The 20,459-nt window shown below is 35.9% G+C and overlaps 1 protein-coding gene across 4 annotated transcripts in view; it reads left to right on the top strand.

Moving 5' to 3' along the window:
* Positions 1 to 18,968, top strand: part of LOC134531970 (protein takeout-like) — a 31,857-nt gene extending 12,889 nt beyond the window's left edge. For 2 of the 4 annotated variants that reach the window (XM_063368073.1, XM_063368072.1), the window contains exons 3-7: positions 3,218 to 3,310; positions 5,454 to 5,601; positions 7,101 to 7,234; positions 9,859 to 10,011; positions 14,624 to 18,968. In XM_063368073.1, coding sequence (XP_063224143.1) covers positions 3,218 to 3,310; positions 5,454 to 5,601; positions 7,101 to 7,234; positions 9,859 to 10,011; positions 14,624 to 14,775 — 680 coding nt within the window. In that variant the 3' untranslated portion in view covers positions 14,776 to 18,968. The remainder of the gene's footprint in view (positions 1 to 3,217; positions 3,311 to 5,453; positions 5,602 to 7,100; positions 7,235 to 9,858; positions 10,012 to 14,623) is intronic. The other 2 variants (XM_063368074.1, XM_063368071.1) reach the window with 1 other exon arrangement.
* Positions 18,969 to 20,459: the final 1,491 nt, after the last annotated feature.

The raw sequence follows: 20,459 nt of genomic DNA, 5'->3' as shown, positions 1-20,459 counted from the left end.
ATGTTTGGTATGTCCCTTAATGTTTACGGAGGTGACTAAGTACGGGTTTATGTTACTAAAGGTGGGTCCGCCATCCTTGTGTCGTATTTAGGTTCATCGACTTCCATTCCGTTTTTCACGAAACTACTAATATTTAAATGATGTACACCGACATCTAAGAAACTTACGCAAAAAAATAAAAAAAAAATAAAAAAAATACAGACTTGTAAATGCACACTTCGCGTATTCAACCAGCCCGTGTGGTAACCTGCACCAGTTTAGGAATAAACCAGAAAGCGCTGGCGGCGCGAACAGGTTTGCCCGTGGACCCGTCAACCTTGAAGCGTTCGCCCCGCCGTGCGCCGCCGGCGCCGGTAACCCGGTGCAGACTCTATACCTGGAAGCCGTCTTGTGCGTCCGTGGACTCATGACGGACTTAAGATTCTTGTTCCATGCGCACGAGGGAAACATTTCCAAGGCCATCGAATTGTGACGACGTAAAGAAAAGGGCCTTGTTGGTTTAATTTGAAACAGTTCTCAAACAGATAGGCTACATGAAAATGTTTTCCTTAAAAATTATTTATACTAACTGTAATGGCTGGCTAAAGCACGGGTGGATGCATTTCTCTAACTGCGATCATATTTACGTTTTACACCCGAAATTATGTCAAGTTATGAGAAGATACTTAGATGACCCTGTTATAAAATTTAATAGTATCAACTGTAAACGCTGAAGAGAGTTGGTTAAACGTCACAATTAAAAAAGTAACTCAAGAAAGTTTGAGATAGGCGCATTCGGTGTTTTCTCGTTACGCAAAATGGCTACTCCTGACCTGGAGGTGTTTTGTGTTCTGCAATTGGCTAAGAGTGAACCTCTAGTTTCGATTCAACGCGCGTTTCGTTTAAAGTTTAATTGTGATCCCCCGTTTGGCCAAATGGTATACCGTCGATGGTATAGGCAATGTGAAATGACCAGATGTGTTTGTAAAGGGAAAAACACTGGACTAACAGGATGTTAACCGTGTCAGAGCATCTTACCTGCGTAGTCCTAAGAAATCTGTTCGGAAAGCAAGCCTTGAACGTTTGAAGAGGCTATTGCTTCCATTAGGATTGAACTTTAGATTGGATGTGTGCCGTAGAACTTAAGGTGCACATATTGAACATTTATAAGAATAAATAGTTTAGTTTACCTTAAATTTGATTTATGATTTGTTTTTAATAGTCTAAATTAACCTGTTATGATATACCGTTGAAACTGGGACATTATTTTATGGAAAACTTATATATATCACTTTTTTCGCGATTTTTTCTTGAATCTGGTAAGCACTAAAGTACCTTCAGCCAATCATTATCCGTCAGCCTACTAAATCGTGGTTTTCTTTGACTACATGGCTATGTATACACCTTAGTCCTTCACACAATACACTATAAAGTGTCAATCGTTCGTTGGCTGCCACCTATGATAGACGTATATGGCTTTGAATTGGCCTCACGGAGAATGCTCTATTGGTAAGGAAATGTTTGATGTTGGCTTGCGGCAATTTTTTCCTGTGACATAAATTAATGATCATATACCTCAGTAGGTAAAAAAGCATATAAATTTGTAGGACGGACTTATGTTGAAATCTATCGCTAAATGGTTTAGGGAAGGGTCTCTTTAGATAATTATAAATTTCATAGGTATCTTATTTTTAGTAAGTTTTAGCTAAGAAACACTATAAGACGTAATGTGCGCTATAATTCTATAGTTATAATTCTAAACTGTATTCTGTTTTTATTGGTATATATTCTGCACGGCTATATTTTACTGACATTGTTAACTACAAAATAGAAAAATTTTAAACTGTTCATTAACTGTCATTTGTGTTGGAAGAAACCTTTCTCTTTGACTTGGAAACCAGGAAATTCACACTGAAACTAAATTTCAACTATTAACCATAGGTATAAAACATCGTGTTAAATTAACAACTGTCTAATCACTTATGGAAAAGAAACGCACATATAATTGAAAGGCAGTCTGATGCTTAATAATTGTACTCCTAAATAGTAAGGTATAAAATCTAACCAGTCGTTGTAATTTATCTCAAACTAAATCTAATGGGTGCGTAAAGGAGAAAAAACACACACACACTTGCCATTACTATAGCTTACTGAATAACATTTTTTGTGATAATTTATTTGAGCTCGGTAAAATGAAATTCAGATTTTTTTTCAGAATGTTTAGTTGTCAATTTGCATTGTCTATGCATTCTCATATGAGTTAGCTGTAACTAAAGAATACATTTTTCAATAAGCGTTACTTTAAAAGAATTATCGATATGAGTAAAAAAAATTTTCTTGAGCATATTGGATAAAATTAGCAGCTGTTTAATTAAACAAACTCTTTGTATTTTATATCCCAGTATTTTGTATTTGTATTTTATAATATGTATCTTATGTAATTTTTAGCTATAAAATTTTAAATTTTTGTCTACAATTTTAACATTTTCAAACCATGTGTACGAACCATTTACAAGTTATAAAATAGAGCCTTGCTTACCTATGTAAAAATTTATATGAAAAGAAAAGAGCTTCGTATCAATTTTTGCTAACAACAAAATTTCACCTGAAATTAATGTGGACAACTCGTTACAAATTAAACAGGGATATATGTATTGGTGGGTGTATTCGTACACTTTACAAGTACATAAAATTTATCTTTTATAAACACGACTCACAAAAATAGTTTGGTAAAAAAAAACACCTTTTAAATCTTATTAATAGAGACCTGCAAAATTCGCGGATTCAATGACCTCCAGGATAGACTCTACTACACTCTACACACTCGGGCAAATGCCACCTGTTCATTGGCTGCTGACTTGTGAGTCGTCTCGACCGAGTGTCTGTGATTCGACACTTCTTTGAGTGAGGGTCTCTTATTGGCCCTTATTACTCCAGATTAACAGTGAACCAACTGCAGAAGCAGCGCTTAGGTATAATTATTTGAATTGTAGCATCTCACGAAATGAATCTGAGAATTTTGCAGGTCTCTACTTATTAATTCTACAGCAAAACCACTCTTTATCCACCCTGTTTAGTAAAAATTTCAACAATATGAATTTGAGATACGACGTAAAAATTTTACGAAGGGCCAGTTGTCTGGGTGTATCGGAAAATTCTCAGTTTGTTTCAGGTTTGTAGGAAATAACGTGTATATACTTAAATACTGTATATGCTGACAGTTTGTGTCTCTTTCCAGCGAGCTACATCACACCTTGCTCGAGAAGCGATCCGAAGCTGAACGAGTGCGCCCTGAAGAATGGCAACGCCGCTATTCCGTTTCTCACCAAAGGTGAGAGCTTAGCTGAACTTATCTTGAGCTGCTTGTACCTCGAATCTCATTACCTCGAAAAATAAGTGGTGTAAATCATACTAATGGAAGCTTATCTGCGTTAAATAAACCGCAAGTCACGTTAGCATACGGAAAATATAAACTTAGATGGTTTTGCCCATTGAGGATTTGTTTTTTGTGAAGTCTGCATCATGCGATTTGTCTTAAAATTTGACACTTCCAAAAATAAGTAAAAACTGTACAACATTTTCCAACTCTCACTTTTGAAGCGGAACAAGAAGTTGGTTTACGAATACTGACCGTAGCAGGAAATTACTATTATTTACAAACCGTTTCGACAGAATAACTGCAGTAGAAGGAAAAGTTCGCTAATGGTAGTAGTACTAAGAACTGTTAAATTTGAGAAAACGTACATGAGATCGACTGAAAAAGGTATTTATCGCGTCTTTCAGTCAAAAATTCACATCTTCAACCTTTCAGCCAATTTACTCTAAAAATAAATTACAGAGACAAATGAACTCTTTTGATAACGGAGTGGAAAGAATCTGAAAAAATAAATAGTTTATGGAACAAGTGCAATGTAAATAAACTTCTAGAATGGGCTATCGGTCTTTGGTACAATTTAACACTGAAGTGATTAACCAATCTCATTACATATTGTAAGCAAGCACAACAAGTATTACTGACTCTGTCTATTAAATAATTTTTTTTCAAAGCAGTTTTAAATTAAAAGTATTTTGTTATGTGTTAAACTAGGTGACACAAAACATATCTTTGTGCTCCTCGAGAACTGAATACAGGATTAAAGTTATATTTCAGCCAACAAGAGTTGTATTCAACCTGTTTACATGTTCTATAGATACATTTGTGACATTGTCGGAAAACCACTGCGAATCCTTGAATACAATTCCTTGTGATTTCAGTAAATTTGGCATTTGAATGCTAGTTGGTGTCTTCAAAGACGCTATGGTACCTAGAATATTAAGTAACATACTGTCATCATTAATTTTAAATGATTCACATAGGTTAAGGTTGTATACATACCTATCTGAAAACCTCCTTTTTCAACTTTGTATTTAATTTGTATGCAAATTATATATATAGATATATTCTATACACATTTATTGAGGTAAATATTATTTTAAAAAATATAATTATTTTGACATTGACCATTGACCTCAGTCGCCATTTTGAATTCGGCTATCTTGAATTCGAACGTCCCACTTCCCATACATTGCACTTTCTGTTACACCCACCATCTTGGACGTGCATGACATCATCGTTGCACTTTTCGTTACAGTCGTCATCTTGGATTCTAGAATGTTGCAATTTTCGTTACGGCCCCCATCTAAAATCCTAATGTCACAGCCGCCATCTTGGATCTGATGTAACAACCACTTTTTCTATTTTGACTTCATACCAGTCATATTGTAGTCTGCTAGCGGCCGCCATATTGGATGATGCTACGACCGTCATATTGTTTTTTTTTGTTCCGCTGGAGACCACCATCTTGGATACCAACATCTTTGTTTCTGCTGTTTGTTCCTAGAGAGCGCAAGCATAGCTCTGTCTCAGGCACGTAAGGTCAATGTTCCCTTATCTGACAATGTTGTTGTGGTACTTATTGACACATTTAATTTAATTTTTTTACACAAAATACATTAGAACTGCAGATATTCGAATCATGACAACTCGGATCTCTGGGTTAGAAAACATACGCCTTCGACCGCACATCAATATTTTTTTATTTTTTAAATTTAAATAAAATTGGTACTTGCAGTGAGTTTCTGGGACCAGATGGGACCGGCCTCAATTTTCTAGTTCAAATTTTTAGGTCAATAATGTTAATTTATCTACTTGACGTGTAACTGCTTAGTAAAAATCCCATCGAGACATTAACCAGACCGAGAATTAAATAAGGTACGTACAAATAACACACATGTTTGGACTTGTACATTTTTTTTTTAATTTAAGGAGTGGGTAATAGCCTCACCCGCTAGAGGACGTTGCCGCCATCTTTATCTTCAATACGAGACACCAGGTGCGCTAGTTAGCACGCGTGCTTGTCGGGGGAATGGATTGTGGTATTGGTTGGTCGCGCGGAGTGAGAGCGACGGTACGTGTAGCTTGCGACGGTTTGCAGGCGACAGGGCCAAGGGCATCCCGCCCTTGCAGCCGCTGCACCTGGAGAAGGTGGAGGTGAAGCAGGGGGCTGGCGCCGTCGCGATGGACATGACCTTGACCGACGTGGACGTCCACCACCTGGGCGACATGCGGATACAGTCCATCAGGTGAGCGCCCCGGGGCAGTTCGCGGGCTGGCCGGCTCACACCTCACAAACACCCCGAACTCCTGCCGCTTCGAAGACGCATTCGCGAATGCCTAAAAAATTAATACTGTTACGAACGTAAGCAGGGCTGCGGCGCGCAGGTGCAGAGCTAGCTGGGCTGGCCAACCGCAACATGAGACGTGCCGCGCAGATTACAAGGGTCGCCGCTTTCCTCCACTCCTTCGCTCCACTCCCCGCGCGACGCCCTGCCTTCGACACGTAACTGAAACCTGACAGCTGGGGAGTGCCACGCGCCACCTGGCAGCTGCCAACGCGTGTCTAGAGATTTCTCGGCGTCGGGTCGGCGCGGAATTACGCGACTGGCCTCAGCCACGCTCGTGAATTCTCGAAGTGGTGCCTGGACCGATATATAAGCCGAGGACGCCGTCCTCCGAGTCAGTTGAGCTGGGAGCTGGGAGTGAGGTTCCGGGCGATAGAGCGGCGAAGTCCCTGGACGAAGGTTCCAGGGCGGAGGGTTCAGTTCCGGGCGATAGTGTCGCGGGCGCGGCGGAGTCCTGAGCGAAGTTCCGGGCGAAACGTCGAGTGGACCCTCGGCGAAGGGTAGTGCGTCGGCGGCGGTGGAGTGCGACGACGGTGTACCGCGACGGAGGACCACGAGGGCCCAGTGAGGTTTGCGGTGTGTAAGAACCGAGTGACTGGGAGTAACATTTTTAAGTGTTATTAATTATTAGGCATTTTAGAAGAATATTTGTAAGTGATGTAAATATTGGCGATAAATAAAACTGTGTAGTGATAAAATCTTTAAAAGGGCTATATTTTACGAACCCGATCGCAACAATACTTTCACATCACTAGCGAAACTCGAACCAGTAAAAGATCAGGCCTCGTCTCTCATTGCGTCACGAGAGAGTTTACTTAAATTTCACGGTTGCCGAACATCATTTGTTACAAAATAAGAAAACAATCGTCACTTCTGAAGTTGATGTATTTAACAGTCCAGCAAAGACATATGGACCCTCGTCCTGAATACCTTTGAACGCAGAACTACGTTTCTTTTTAAAGTGAACTTTGTGTATCATCAGAAAATGATTAATTTTTTTAAATTTAATTTTACGTCCCGTTGGTTGGTTTTAGAAAATGTCATTAGCATGGAACGTGTTTTACTGTAGGTAAAGTCATAGTTAATCATTATTTTTATGAGTTTGAGTGTGATGTCTATTTATTAATTTTTTTAAATTGGGTTTTCACTATCTCATGGGCTAACTTAAAATATAACTTTAATATATTTTGTGTTTAAATTTTTTTAGCACATATTCTTTTTAAAATTGATAGTAATTTTTTTATTTAATTAGTTTTGTGTTTTTCTTAAGTATTGCTTTCATATTTCTGATTCTTGTTTTCGCTTAGGTTAACTCAGTCATGTTGGTTTTTTTTATAAATGTACGTGTACTTTATAAAACCTTAACTTTGCCGCATGAAACAAAATCTATGAAATTTCAGCTTCGACTTGGAAAACAAGGCGGTGAATGTCAGCCTCAAGGCCCCGGTGGTCCAGGTGATTGGCAACTACTCCATAGACGGCCGAGTCCTGCTTCTGCCCATCAAAGGCAATGGGGGCATCAATATTACTGTCGGTAAGCATTTCAAATATCTATAGAATGAATTTCACTGGATGCCGTTAACGTTGTTTTAATATTTTTTACCAGCACGATTTAACATTCACCAAAGTACGCGTTGTGGCGTAAAATGCTTGCCTCACATTATAGGTTAATATTTATATTTTATTTAATCAAGTTATTTAAATTTTACTAACTTATCAAGATATTTTTTTCTCCTCTTTGGACAATGATGTTTTGGTCAATGCTGAGGTTGGTAACAACTATTTGTTTTTTAATGCCGCTCTGCTAAAGTATTAGCTTTGTCAAACAAACATTATGTTTTATTGAGCAGTTATTGCAGTAAGTAAATTTGATATTTTAAATTATTTTATTGCGAATATGTAACATACGATTTCAGTATTTCAAATAATTATGGTTTTTATTGCAGTACTTGCCAATATTCAGTTTAGCCTAACATGTTTAAAAATTCTTGGTTTGTGCAAAACTCATTGTTACACCACACTTTGTAGTTTTTGGAGGTTTAGAGAATATTCTGGTTAGTTCAAGAAAACAGAGAATTTTTTGGGGGGCTTCTAGCCAACAAACGTTGGCCACAGGTACACTACAATAAAATAATAAGAAAAATTAAGCCACTAAGGCGCTTCGCTAGGCTGGTATACGTCTTTGAAGTTGTAACTGAACAACATTATTAACTGTAATTAATAAAGTATTTACGAGCGTCTAGATTATTTTAAATTGAATGAACTTCTACAACACTGCAAACATTTTTGCCTAAACAATATTATTTATTTGAAATGATTGGGGAAAGTATCACTTCACAACAAAATTATGTAGAAAATAAAGGTGTTACCATCAATTATTTCAATGGAAATTTTTTGCTGCAGACTTGAAACTTCTCGCTTGTTAGGTATCCAGATAAATTATTAGTAGGGACCAAAAAAATTCGCGAATTCATTTCTCGATCGGCTAAAATACAAATAGTTATACCTGAATGCAGCCTCTGTTATTGGCTCACAACTCACCTGGATGACGCTGGGACAATGAGAAACACCCAACCAAAGCTTTATCGAATCACAGGCTGCTACGTTGGGACATCTCACAAGACAGCAGCCAATGAGTGGGTGATATTTGACCGAGTGTACGCAGAACAATGGAGTTCATCCTGCAGGTCATTGAACCCGCCAATTTTTCCGGTCCCTAATTATTAGTATATTTTTATTGAACAAACGATTATAGTTGAAAATAGTAAATGAGCGGGTATGATCTCAAATAATAATAAAAAATTACTCATATGACACTTTTAAATAACACTGATTTACACAAATAATTAAGTTAATAATAAATACATAACATGATAGTATTTTCTTGCTAATATGGCCCGTGGCACGGTGCACAATAATAGGCTCAAACCCCGTTGTGTTTCCCACTGCCGAAACACTTCCTTAAGTCGTGGTGGCGTCAGGCGCAGGCGGGTCTCTACCGCCGCGACCCGCATATGCCTACAGCAATGTGTGGTTAAACCTGAGCCACTCGTTACCACTAGAAGCCCGCTGAAGGCTGCTACAATGATCACCGACCGCGCCATCGGCCCCGGAATAGGGATAGCTCTACGCGCCACCCCCAAGAAACAACCGCGCTTATGCAAGTGCGCGAGTGCGCGAGTGCTCAAGATGGCAAGAGTGGAAGTGTGCGATTGTGTAAAGTGTGCAAGTGTGCAAAAATGTACGAAAGGATGTAAATATGCGAAAGAGTGCAAGTGTGCAAAAGTGTGTTTGAACTGTCAAAAGTTTATGAAGTGTGCAAAAGTGTACAAAATGTGCCATATTGTGTAAAAGTATTCAATTTTGCAAGTTTTGAAGTGTGCATAAATGTACGAAAGTGTGCAAGTGTGCGAAAGGGTGCAAAAGTGTAAGAGTGTACAAAAATGTGCGAGATTACAAAAGTGTGAGCAAGGATGTGCAAAAGTGTATAAAGTGTTTGCAAGAGGGTGCAAACGTTTGTGCCGTGCCGTCTCTCCTCCGCCGGTTCCCCCACCACGTACCTAGCAATTTCCCCTCAAGCGATTGTAATTTTCTTAACGCTCGAAAATTGTTATCGCTTCAGCAAATAATTTTCGTTTCATAAAACTCACGGTTGCTGTGCAAACTTCATTCAATTAAACATAATCCACACGCTCAGTGTTCAATCTTAAATACTTTCAATTTAATTTACAATAAAACTTTTGTTCAGTTTCAACATCAAAGACGTGTACCAAACAAATCTTTGGATGGACGCACTTTAGAACTTATAGTCATGTATATGTCTTCAAAACTTATTTGGTTGTAATGTACCTACGGCTAAGTTATATCGGTTGAATTAATATATATATAAAACTGCCGTGGTGTATGTTACGCCAATTAAGTTAATGTATCGTTATTCATCGTACCGCCATTATTTTATAATTACCTGTTCGGTGATTAATGTTACATAAATATTCAATGAATTTTTCAACCACACTGACAAGGATAAGGTCAGCTATTTGTTTTTCCTTCATAAATTTGCATGCAGATGACGTGAGACTTTATTTATCTCAAATGAGAATTTCAAAAAAGTGCTCAGATAAATGTGGAATAGATGCGGGGAAATGTGGTGTGTTCCAGAGGATATGGTGTGCAGATACTCCACCACATTCTACACCAGCAAGGGAGGTGACGGCAACGAGTACATCCACTTCAACAACGGCATCCTGGACACGGACACCGGACACTCGCACTATTACCTCGGCAACCTCTTCAACGGGGACAGGACACTAGGTGACTCTGATGCACTAGACGGCCCGCCCGCTCTGCGCTCCGGCAGTCTGCAGGAACTACACTCACGCACTGTTCCTTATGGAGGCCCCTACTCCTGCTGCCTGCCCCGAACGAAAAGAAAAAAAAATATATTTTTTTATTTTTAAAATCCGAATAAAGAAACAAAAATAATCCTTAGACTTAAGTTCATCAGAATTAAATATATACTAAAGAGAAGCCACTCTCGGATTCGACAACTTCAAGGGTATACAAACCTGCATTTAAGTATCCAATAGATTGTAAAAATTATTGCAAAGAACACTTCTGGAAGACTGGATTATCATCAGAATGTGAAAAAATTAACAATGCAATAGCAGTTGCCATGAAGGTTAAAAGGATGACATTGTTAAAAATTAAAAAATTATACTTATATGTATAATTCAAATAATAATCACATCTATCCCTACTAATATCTATATATATAACTCAAAGGTGACTGACTGACTGACATAGTTATCTATCAACGCACAGCCCAAACCACTGAACGGATCGGGATGAAATTTGGCATGCAGGTAGATTGTATGACGTAGGCATCCGCTAAGAAAGGATCATTGGGACTGACCTACAGCTAACCTTTATTTGATGTGCGTTCCACGACTTTATTGTCTTTAAAGCTAACGCCGCTAATAAATTTTTATTAATTCTACCCACAAGGGGATAAAATACCTCTCAATGACTCACTCATCACGAGATCTCTAAAACTAAACACCCGATTGACTTGAAATTTAGCATAGTTACTCATTTTGTGATGTAGACGCTCACTAAGAACGGATTCTGCGGAAATCCGATCCCAATGAGAGTTTCGGGGGCGTAATATAACAAAATTTCCAGTTTTTTGTAGGAAATCACCATGGCAACGGCTGTTGCTTTGTTGATGCTTCATTGGTCTCTATGGCAACGACTATTTCATTGTTAGTGCAGTCCTCATCACCGTTGAAATTTTGGCGGGTACTTTAAATATCAAAAATTGCCCTTTTTTCAAGTATATATATATTTTACAGACTTGAAACTTCACAGTAATGTACCTTATGTTACGCAGGATGACATTTTCCGAAAATTAGATCCCATGGGTGGTTAAAACCAGGCAACAGTGGGTACTTTGTCTGCATGAGAACAGGATTTTGCATTGTTCATGCCTTCTGCGTCTCCATGGCAACGAGCATCGCGCGGCAGTGGCGTACCCACAAGGAGGGGCATGTATAATGAGCGGTGCAAGAGTGATCTGCCTGTAGACTGCCGTAGCGAAGTACGGGTACATCAGTTGTACGTTGCGTGCACGAGTCGGGAAACCATCGGTGCTTTTCATTTTCTCTCCGGTACATTATACAGCATTGTAATAAATTTTCACTGAATTTTTTTTTATTTACCATTACTGTAAATGGAAGATGTGACTTAATTTTTTTCCATTAGTATAGCCGTGCGAAGCCGGGTCGGGCAGTTAATATATATATATATATATATATATATATATATATATATATAATATTTAAAAAGCGAAACTATGTTCATCTGTTTATTTTGTTTCACGCAACAACGGACCAACGTATCGATAGGATTTTTTTGCAGTTAGTTTATGGGCCGTAGAAAGAGATTGAATACATATAATAATAATGAAATTCTTTCCTTATAGGGGTGAAAAAGGGGTAAATTCCGTTTTATAACAGAAAATCATAGCAGGTAAGTTACAGACACCCAAACAGTGAGTCTGTGTCATTTTTCTATTTCAGTCACACAGGGTCATATAGTAAGGTCAGGCAAACTTCCTATCCTTCTCCTTGACGAAACTTATCCGCTTAGTGCAGTTCGCGGGTGATAGCTAACTAAAGGCGCTAATAACACTTTGGTTTATAACTATGCCAATAGATGACAATGCCTTGAATTTGTAACGGTTATGATTCTCCTTGTATTATGGTGTGTTTAGCGCGGGCAACACCAGATACTTCAGTTATTAAAAATATAATTGTATGAAATAAAAATGGTTTCGAAAAATCTTTCCGAGGTGCAGACGGACCCCATACTTTTACTTCCTTTGTATTAATTTGACAAATTCCAAGGACCCAGGTCCTCCGCACTACGCGAACTACAGACAGACAAACTGTTTCTTTCTCTTGTTATTAAAGAAAATTGGTGGCACCTTGCATCTGCAGTGCGATGGTGTTGCCTTTATCGTGAACCTAGCCGTGCAATACATCCAACTCACCTCTTAAACAATTCCAGGGTCTTCCCACCAAAACTTAAGATAGTTGAGTGGTAAGCTTGCTTGCCTTCCACCAATTGAGGATTCTCTGATGCATAGATCCCAGGATATCTCGCCGCAGGGTTTAACATCTGTCCATTGGCGTGAACGGAAAAGTTCAGCTGTTCTCCGCTCGCGTGTGCAACTTCGGTATCACATATTGTGAAATAAATACGTTTAGTTAAGATGTCGAGAGGTCGTCTTTCATAGACTTGGGGTCGGAGAAATTTGAGAATGGTCATGCCACAGCTATAATACTTTAAAATACTGCTTACGGTTGTTAGGTTGTACAGGGTCAGCTACATAAAGAAAACTGTGAATTCGTGTGAAGATTTGATATTGTTAGGTTAGCTACATTAAAAATACTTTAATATAAAAGGACAACTGGTTGCATTTTAATATCTATATTCGAAATTTGTATTCCTAACTAAAAATTAAAATTAATTTACAATTTTTTTTTTAAAAACCAACCATTCTCTTTTTAAAAATATTTTTAACATACCTAACCTGAACGATTAATATAACTTTATTATTTATTATAAAATAAAAACACATAATAAATAGTATTATACTAGTAAAATACTGACATCAACACATTTTTTCTCAAGAAAAATAGCCTTCCTTCAGAATTAACTAATCAAACCACTGAACATAACATTTATAATCGAATACAACACATACACTGTAGAAATAATAAATAACTCGAATCATCGAAGTGTTAAGTTTATGTGAAAAGAAGAGAAAAAATCCGAGAAGAAAACAAAAATCAAACATGGCACGAACGTGGCGTCGTTGATCTTAAATTTCCCATCTCGCCGGTCAGGAACACGACGAACGTTGCTAGGTTAGTTAGCTTTGTGGCGGTTCTTCATTTCTCCCACTCATTCCTTGCGTTTATGCTTCATTTTCATTTCAAGGACCAATATAGTCTCAAATGTCGATCACCTTGTCGTTCCTTAAATCGATAGAGCGGTGCACTTACAATAAGCACCAAGAAAGTAATATATTTGCATAAACATGACTCTCCTCGATCACACAGTTTCGTTTTGTTTGACACACCACTGAACCATAAAATATTTACTCGAAATACGCCCACAATTTTTTCATACAGTATTAGATTAGCATTGTCATTAAATTATTAATATACTCCTACCTGGACTGCCAGCCGTGTATATGTGACAGTTGCGTTGATGCATTACGCTCACGTTGGATCAGAATAATAGGTATGGCTCGAATCCTGAGAATTAACCGAGTCATCAAGTCATTGAGTTTCAGTGGCGGAAAAAAGATCAGACGCGCAATAAAAAATAATTTTTGGGGAAAAGGGGGGGGGGGGGGGGTGTGGGTAAAATTTTTACCCATTACTACTTTCAAAAGTCGAACGGCATTTAAATCTGGGAATATATTAAATATATTTTTCATTAATAATGTTCAATTAATTAATTAATGTTAATTTTTGATTATTTATAATGTGTCCCTGAAGTCTGTTAAACACAATATTAGTAGGTTATGTTTTTCGTAAACATCTGTTTCCCCTTTACATTGTTGAATTGTGTCAATCGTAAAACTATATTCCCAAATATTTGCTACAGTTTTTTTTAAAAAGATCACTTTTCCAGTATAATTTTTCTTACCGGAAGATACAGACTTGTTTTGATTTAAATACCTGACGGATTATCACGAATAATAGCAATGGATTATAGTAAGGAATCATCCCATCATTTGCCCCGGATATAGTCAGTGAAACATATAACAACTAAGTCAGGATAACGGGACATCGATTAAAACTCTGGTCCTCGAAAATTCGAGTCGAGAGTTTTACCACTGCTTTACCTCGCTCCGTCCAAGGGTTACAATGTAGTCATGAAGATGAGTATGTTAGACGCTAGATGCAATGACACTATATCTCAGTATGTGACCATCTATGAAAAGTATAATGAAGTAAAATTTTATTATCTTGTAATATCTTAAGAATAAAGCTATAAAAATGTATTTATATATAAAATTGTTACATAAAATATTATTAGATACATACCTATTGAAAATTTGATTGGTTAGTGCTATTTAAGGTTTTAATGGAGCTCATTACAGTCTATGTGATATCACTTATTTTCACTATGGCAGTTCTAAAATAAAGAAGCAAATGTCACATTCGGAGCTACACATGATGTTTGTTTACAAACATAGATAACTTCCGGACCATCTTAATTATTTTGACTGATAACAATATAAATTTGAGACAAGTTTGGTGACGGATAATTTATTATTATTTATTTCCGATCGAGGTAAAACGTTGAAAATTACAGCTGACCACTGTGTTGAATTCTTTGATTTCAGGCGACAACCTGAACCAGTTCCTGAAAGAGAACTGGCGCGAAGTTAACCAAGAAATAGGTCCAGTGGTGGATGAAGTCATCAATGGACTCATACATCAGTTGATGGACCTCATAGTGAAAGACGTGCCCTACGACTCCGTATTTCCCAAGTGAGGTTAGGATGACGCCATCGAATTAAAAAAAAAGAAAATTTAACTCTATGAATATTATTCATAACATTTAATGGGGCCGTCTGGCTGTGAGCACGAGCTCCAAAAGAGAGGGGCCATTAAGGTCGACACTGGTTCGTTCATCACAATCCACTTCGCCTCTAAATGCCAGGAATTGAAATTATGCCCAGTCTTCAAGTCGGTAACGTGCCTCTATGAGAGTTTAAGCGTTTATGCCATATTTTAATACTGGAAGGTTAAAAGCAAAGCCACCCTGCACTTTTCATACAATTGAAAATACTGTGTGTAGAATGTTTCGTACCTAAAAACGTCTGAGAAATTATCCATTTAGCCATTTTCACTGTCCAGAAAGTACACATTGTAGACGAACCCGTAGATCAATATTTGTATTGGCAAATACAGTGGCTTAAAATGTATTCGTAAAAAGACACTTTTAATAAATATCAAGCGGTTTTTCAATGGCAATTTAACATTTCGACCTCTGTAAGCCTTTCGGCCTAAAACAAAAAAGGTAAAATATTATTTTTGAAATGGTTTTGTTTAGCAGAATTATTGCAAAACAATTACCCTTATTTGTCGGTTTTCACTTGATTAAAGTAACATCAGTTAGTGAATGTTAAGTTGGTTCTTAGTGAATTTAACGTTACCAAACTTATGATTATCACAGAACATATGTTAAGGTTGCACATTTGATTTAAAAATAATAAATTTGTAGTATTTCTCAGTTTAAGATACAACATTTTTGGAGAACAACACCAATGTAACGTCTCGCAAATGTATAATTGTTATAACATACTAACAAAGTTGAATAAATCATTATACAGATGTTGAAGATGGTTCGTCGAACGGACTCTATTAAAAACCTGTCCTACATCCTCGCAAAAATATATCTAACATCAAAAACACAGTTTTATCACAGATATAAAATTAAAAATATTCAGATTTAATATCACATCAGTAAAAAAAAACCAAAATAAGAGTAAGGAAAAATACAGAAATATACCTAAAAATGGTCCCTTCACATTTCCTTCTATACTTTATCACAGGAAAATGACTCTTCGTATGGTTTATCAGTAGTCGGACAACATTACGGCGATAAGATTGACATTATAAACCATTTTCCATATCGGTTTGGTCCAGGTGGAATCTTTCAGCTTGGCATTCTAAAACAGCACGAATTTTATCCGTAAAAAAATCAAAATTATCTTTTTAAGAAATTAAGTTTAAATGACATGAAAAATTCCTTGGTATATCAGTAGTCCACGCAAAATTTCGCGACGGTTCTCTGCCTTACGGTTGACAGTAAACTTCTTTCACACACACACGTGTGAAAGAAACCATTTTTTTTCAACACCAATAAACAAATTAAAGAAATATTAATAATTAATTGTTTCATTATCGTGTGGCCCTTCTTTATTTTTGATTGACCGATTCTTTGAAAAGTCTCTCAGAATTTAAAAAAAAATCCAGGTAATGTTTCGTTCCCAGATTTTACATAGTTTATCAGGAAATGAAATTTAATGTGCAGCAGAGCTGTAAACACATATTTTAGTTCAACAGGGGGAGTGTACACCATATATATCCGTCCAGGAAATAGTTCATTCAGAGCAGGCCATTTTCCCCTTTACTCAATTTATTCTGTCTTGACTGTCCCACTTACATAGAAAGCAGCAGTGCTTTGTGTATCCGAGCTGCATGCCGAAGATAATTAAAATTGTTTTGAGATACTCAAATGCACGCCAATTTTATTTATCATATTGAATAAGTGTGAGTAGCAGTTTAAAGTTCTTATATGACTCATTCAAGTTAACTGCATACGTGAGTGGAACATAAATTTTTTTTTATATTGTAAATACACCCTGCTTTCAGACTGACTTTGCTAGATTCTATTAAAAAGAGCCATATTCCACTGAAATCATTTCCAAGTACCTTCATACAGATTCGAAATTTAAATATCAATTTTTGGAGAAGTATTAAAAAACATCATGGTGGTCACAAAAAAACTTTCAATATCGTATTGTGATAAGGAAGGTTCTAACCTTCAAATGTTGAAGCTAAAATCTCAACATAGTTGCTTCAACAAGCGGGTCTCCTTGAGACAAAAAGTGTGGCTAATTTGATTAACAGGGGGCTTGAAATTTTGCGTCGGCATGCATATAATATCCTCTATATTCTGCGTGTTTGTCTCTGTATAGATCCGCGCTCGCTGACGGTTACTCAGGTGACACTGGTACCAGGCATTCTTCACTGTGACTCACAGACCTCAGAGCAGATAATAATATGGTTATGCACAGTGTGGCGTAACGACCGCATGGATAATCTGGCCTGCATTGTTTACAAACAGAACTGTTTACATTTAAAATCAAATTTGGATTATTTGAATATAAACAGTATTTCGGTCAAATGAAAACATTTCTCTACAGTATGTACGCTCTATAGCGTATAGATACTGTTTTGAAATCATAATAGTTGGGTCGCCGCTAAGGAAAATTATCCCAGCAATGAACATTGAGTTACATAATTAACAAATTTAAGGAACTTCATTCATTGGTAATCTGAAAGTTTTAGGTAACGTGTGTTTGTAGTTTTGCTGCCTCTGTAGTCAGTGGTCCAGAGCAGTAGAACCAATCGGAGACGAGCTACGAAGAAACTATTTTATTCAAATGAACAATGTGAAGAGAGAGTGGAAAGATTTTTAAGTATGGCTTAATACAGTTATCAAGCACTGTGACATTATTGTTGCGTTTTAGCTAATAAAACTAGCATTCATCTGAGTTAAGATGCTTTGGAAGTGCCGAAATTTGTGCTAGTTAGTTATATAAGTAGGGAAGTACTGTTAAGTATTGATAAAAGACACAAGTCTACAGGTATATAAACGCATTCAGTCCAAAGTCTTTGCCAATAAATACTATTGATATTGACCGTTAGGTGACGCCTAGTGACTTATTCAAGCACTAGAGAACTGACACTAGGTCTATATTAAAACAAACTTATATTATTTTATTAATAAAAACAATATACTATTTCTACGTTAACCTTTCGAAATTGACTGTAAACTGAAAGATAATCGTCTTTCCAAGGGGTCCTTAGAAAATAATTTTGTTTTTCTAACAACAGATTTCATGAAAGCTGGAACTCATTAATTAAAGTGTATGGGAGAAACAGTAAAAGTGTTGTTCATTCTAATCTGAATAGAAATAATTTTGCTCAATAAGATTTTTGTTTGGTTTTGTGCCCTCGTATCAGCCAGACAACTAAAAAGTGTAGGCTGACACAGCTAACTTATACATACAATATTCTGGCAAAACTGTATATGCTTATTGATAATATAAATAATTAAACTTATCTGAGTTGGCTAGTAAGTTTTTTGAACTTGGGTAATTTAAAAGTATATATGTTGTTAAATCAATGAATTAATATAATAATGATTTTTTTAAGCTGTTTAACTTATCGTTATAAAATATTAAAACTATTTTTATAGTGTCTTTTTATTTACTGTCCATTAAAATCCAGTTTTATTTAATAAACTATATTTTCAAATTCTCATTAAGTTGTTATTTTTTTCTACAGAATCACCCAATAGTGTATATGTTTACCCAACCTGCCTAGTAGTAAAGAATGTATGGTTCAGATTGATTCTTATATATTTATATATTTAAACTACTAGTGACGGATTGGGCACTTAAAGGTCTGTGTGGTTTTCTGGGTATAGTGTAGGCATAAAAGTTTTTTTTAAATTTCGATGTGATTCCATCAATTTGGTCAGACAGATATAACAGTATCTCGTGTGAACCAAAGGTTCCCACCAAATCAAGTGAACAGCAATGGACATGTGACGTGGTAATATTGACCAGCATGTGAGGAGTATAATACACGTCAAACCGTATCTATGGAGGAGGAGCCCTTGTTTCTGCTCTGTTCGACAAAACACAAACGTTCTCGAACCTAGAACAACCAGCAATCACTTCCAAGTCACTTCGTAATTTGTCGGAGTTCTCATAGCTGAGATGCAACGAGAAACAAATTAAAATCATTTCTGCCTGTTCAAGCATGAGTTATTGGCAATGTTGCCAAATCTCCATTTCCTGGAGGTGAATTTCTGAACCAATATCTTGTGTTCCACTAGTGAGGCAAGGAAACCAAAATTTAAATAAAAATTTAAAATGAAGGCTATGAAAATAATTTATAACTTTTTTGGACAGCACCTTAATCTAAAATGTTAAAGAAATAACTTTGAGTTTTGTTTTACTGAAATGATTTAAACAAGCCCGTGGTCATCTTTTAACCTGTTTCAAGTGCACGTTTAAGTGTTGTTCTGTGAATGTTAATTTACTTTTTTACAAAATATATGATAGGTTAAACTTTTAATTATTTTATACATTAACACTTATTTTCGGTAACAATAATTCCCCCCCAAAAAATCATAATTGTTTTGACATTTTTTATGACAAACCATTGAGTAGACGTCAACTTGTATTACAAAAGAAAAACCTGCATTTAGCGAACAACTATTATTAAATTATTGGACAATATTTTTAATTATTCGAAAAAAATAAATCACCTCGTACAAGTAAGTTTATCTTAATTCTGGGTAAAAAATGACCGTGTTAATGTTTGAGTCAGATATTTTACTAAATTTTTTTTGTGTTCAGATAGAGATCCATTCCAGCTCCTGAACAGTCCAACGAGAATCACACATATTATTTAAGTTTTTTAAAGACCAAAATAATAGAAATGTGAATGAGAAATTTTCATCATCCTCTGTGCCTTCCTTAAGAAGCAGCTGAACTCAAATTGGCTAAATGGTGTCACTCATTATACGAGAATGTTTTTTTTTGTATGAAAAAAATATTTTATGAGGACTGATAAAACTATAAAATTGTTCCAATTATTTTTTCTATATAAACAAATAAGTAAATTTATTATATGGCTGCAACTTATTTCAACAAGTGTATTTTTTGGTTAAAACACAAAACCTTAAAATAAAAAAAAAAAATTAAAAAAATAGAATTAATGATTCAACTGAATTAGTTTTGAATATAAGAGTTTAAAATGTAGGTATCAAAATAATTATAATAATAGATTATTGGCTTACAAGTGCAAAATCATTCGGTAATGCAGACACTTTTACTCACACAATATAATTTTAAAGATTTCACGAAGAACTGTTAACCACGATGAGAAAATCAACTTTTTTTATCTATCTGCTTGATAACATTTTGCGTAGAATAGTGTCAAATTATTTAAAATTGCTGTTAAAAACAAAAATATAAGAATTCCTATATGTTGAAATAGGTTCCTAGCTAATTGATGTATTTGGAAAAAGTCATTTTTTAAAAAGGTTTTAAACTTTCTAATAATGAATTAAAACTAATGTTTATTAATACATTTCTCAATGCAGTGTAGAGTTTGAAGTAATGTGTAAGATGCACAAAAATAAAGTCTTATCAAAATAATAATTATTTAAAAAAAGGAAATGACACTTAAAAGAAAATTTAAATATAGTTGGATATTGAAAAAAAAAAAAAACACAACTTTGCTGAGCAGATTTATTCATAAGTTTATTCGAACATGTTGGATACTTACTATTTAATTATTATTATACAGACAGGAATGTTATTTAGTGAAGAAGTTGGGAAAGCGATGGTTGGGTGGCATATCTGTTCT

This window comes from Bacillus rossius, chromosome 5 (assembly GCF_032445375.1).
Source record: "Bacillus rossius redtenbacheri isolate Brsri chromosome 5, Brsri_v3, whole genome shotgun sequence".
NCBI classification, from domain to species: domain Eukaryota; kingdom Metazoa; phylum Arthropoda; class Insecta; order Phasmatodea; family Bacillidae; genus Bacillus; species Bacillus rossius.
The sequence above is the reverse complement of the archived record's forward strand: the minus strand, read 5'-3'. Positions and strand labels throughout refer to the sequence as shown.